The 1,619-nt window shown below is 57.7% G+C and overlaps 1 gene segment (V, D, J or C); it reads right to left on the minus strand.

Moving 5' to 3' along the window:
* Positions 1 to 281: 281 nt before the first annotated feature.
* On the minus strand, positions 282 to 1,335 carry LOC142091624 (T cell receptor delta variable 2-like). The segment is given in 2 exon segments: positions 282 to 661; positions 1,114 to 1,335. Coding segments are annotated over 2 exon segments (417 nt in total).
* Between the last annotated feature and the right edge of the window lie 284 nt (positions 1,336 to 1,619).

The following is a 1,619-nucleotide window of genomic DNA, read 5'->3' on the forward strand; positions in this document are numbered from 1 at the left end:
CTACAGTACTTCTCTAAGCTACCCAACCACATCGCCATGATCCCATAGCTCTACAGCCAAGCCACGGAGGAAAAACCGGGCCATGGTGGACAGGAGGCCAGGCAAAGTGCAATAACCTGCACTTCACCACACAGCGTATGACGTTCCCAGAAGAGATCCTCTTGGATCATAAAGGGTATCAGCCCTTCAACCACACTTCCCTCCAGTGCCTTTTACTGCAAGCACGCCAAAGGTCTGTTTCTTGCACCTGCCCTTGCGTCACACCAACCTCTGGTTAGCAGCTGCTAGAAAGAAATGCTGAAAAGTCTGTATTCTCTGTCAGTCGCTTTTTGGTGCACTCTGCTGCAGAGCTGCTCCAGGGTGAGGCCAGCACCACAGTAATACACTGCTTCATCCCCTTGCTTTGCTGCCTGGATCTGCAGTGTGAATCTGTTCTGGGAGCCCTCCACTGTTCCCTTAAAGCGATCCTGGAAACCTTCTCCATAGCTGTCACCCTCCTCGTAAATCCAGTCCAGAGCACCACGCGGCCCCTGCCGGTACCAGAACATGTAGTAGCTGCTCATTCTGCCTCCACTCATGCTGCACTGGAAGGTGACTCCATCGCCCTCTCGCACGGCCAGTTCCCTGACGTGTTGCTCCAAGGCCACCTGGCCAGTGACTGCTGCAGAGTGAGAACAAGCCATGACCACTCCAAGATTCAGCAAAAGTCACGGCAATGCTGGTGGAGGCATTGCCATGGCACTGGACCAGCGGGAAGACTAAATCCTCCTCTTTGAACCCAGCTGACAAAGATGGGCGGAGGAATCCAGCTGGTACCAGGAATCAGGGCTCATGAGGAAGGAGACACCACGTTTCCCTCCCTCCTTTTCCCTGTCAGTCAGGGAGCTTGATCTGATTTTCCCATTTGAAGCAGAGGAGGCAGGCTGGACAGAGGTGCCTAAATCATGGCTAGAAGAGGAGGAGGGCTGTTGCCACTGGGCTTCACAGGGATGGGTGAGGAGCTCGAGCCACGGGCAGCTCAGGCTGCAAGCAGTCAGCACAGCGCCACAGAGCCGTGCAGAGCACAGGCGCATGCTCAGATCCTGGGGGACATCACCCCTTCCTTTCACTTACCTAGCACGGGCAATAACCCCACGCACAGGGCAGTCCACATGGCCAGGCCCGCTCTGTCTCGCCTCTCTCCAGCTTCTCTCTGCCTGCAGGGCAGCTCTGCCCACACCTTCCCTGTCTCTGCCTCTGTGACTGCAGCCAGTCCTAGGCCCTCCTAGTCACTCCCTCGGTCCATGACAGCAGTGAAGGCGAGAGGCGGGGGTGGAGGAGCGGAAGAAGTTGAAGCTGTTGGTGCACTCCCCGGTGTCTCTCACCCTGCGGGCTGCAATAACAGAGCGCTCGCTTGGCAGGAAAACCTCTGGTGGGCAAAAGGTGACGTGTTGCTGTAGGGCCACCCCGACCCTCCTCGGAGGAAGGACTGCAGTGTTTATGCTGGGACTGCAGAGCTGGCCCTGGGCATGGCAGGTTGTCCTCCCAGGGGGCCAAGGTCCCTTGGTGCTGCTGTGCTGCTCCAGCATGGGAGCCCCTCAGCCCAGCTCCGCTTGGACAGGGCACCCCTAGGCAGACGT

Source organism: Calonectris borealis, chromosome 22 (assembly GCF_964195595.1).
Source record: "Calonectris borealis chromosome 22, bCalBor7.hap1.2, whole genome shotgun sequence".
Classification (NCBI taxonomy): Eukaryota; Metazoa; Chordata; class Aves; order Procellariiformes; family Procellariidae; genus Calonectris; species Calonectris borealis.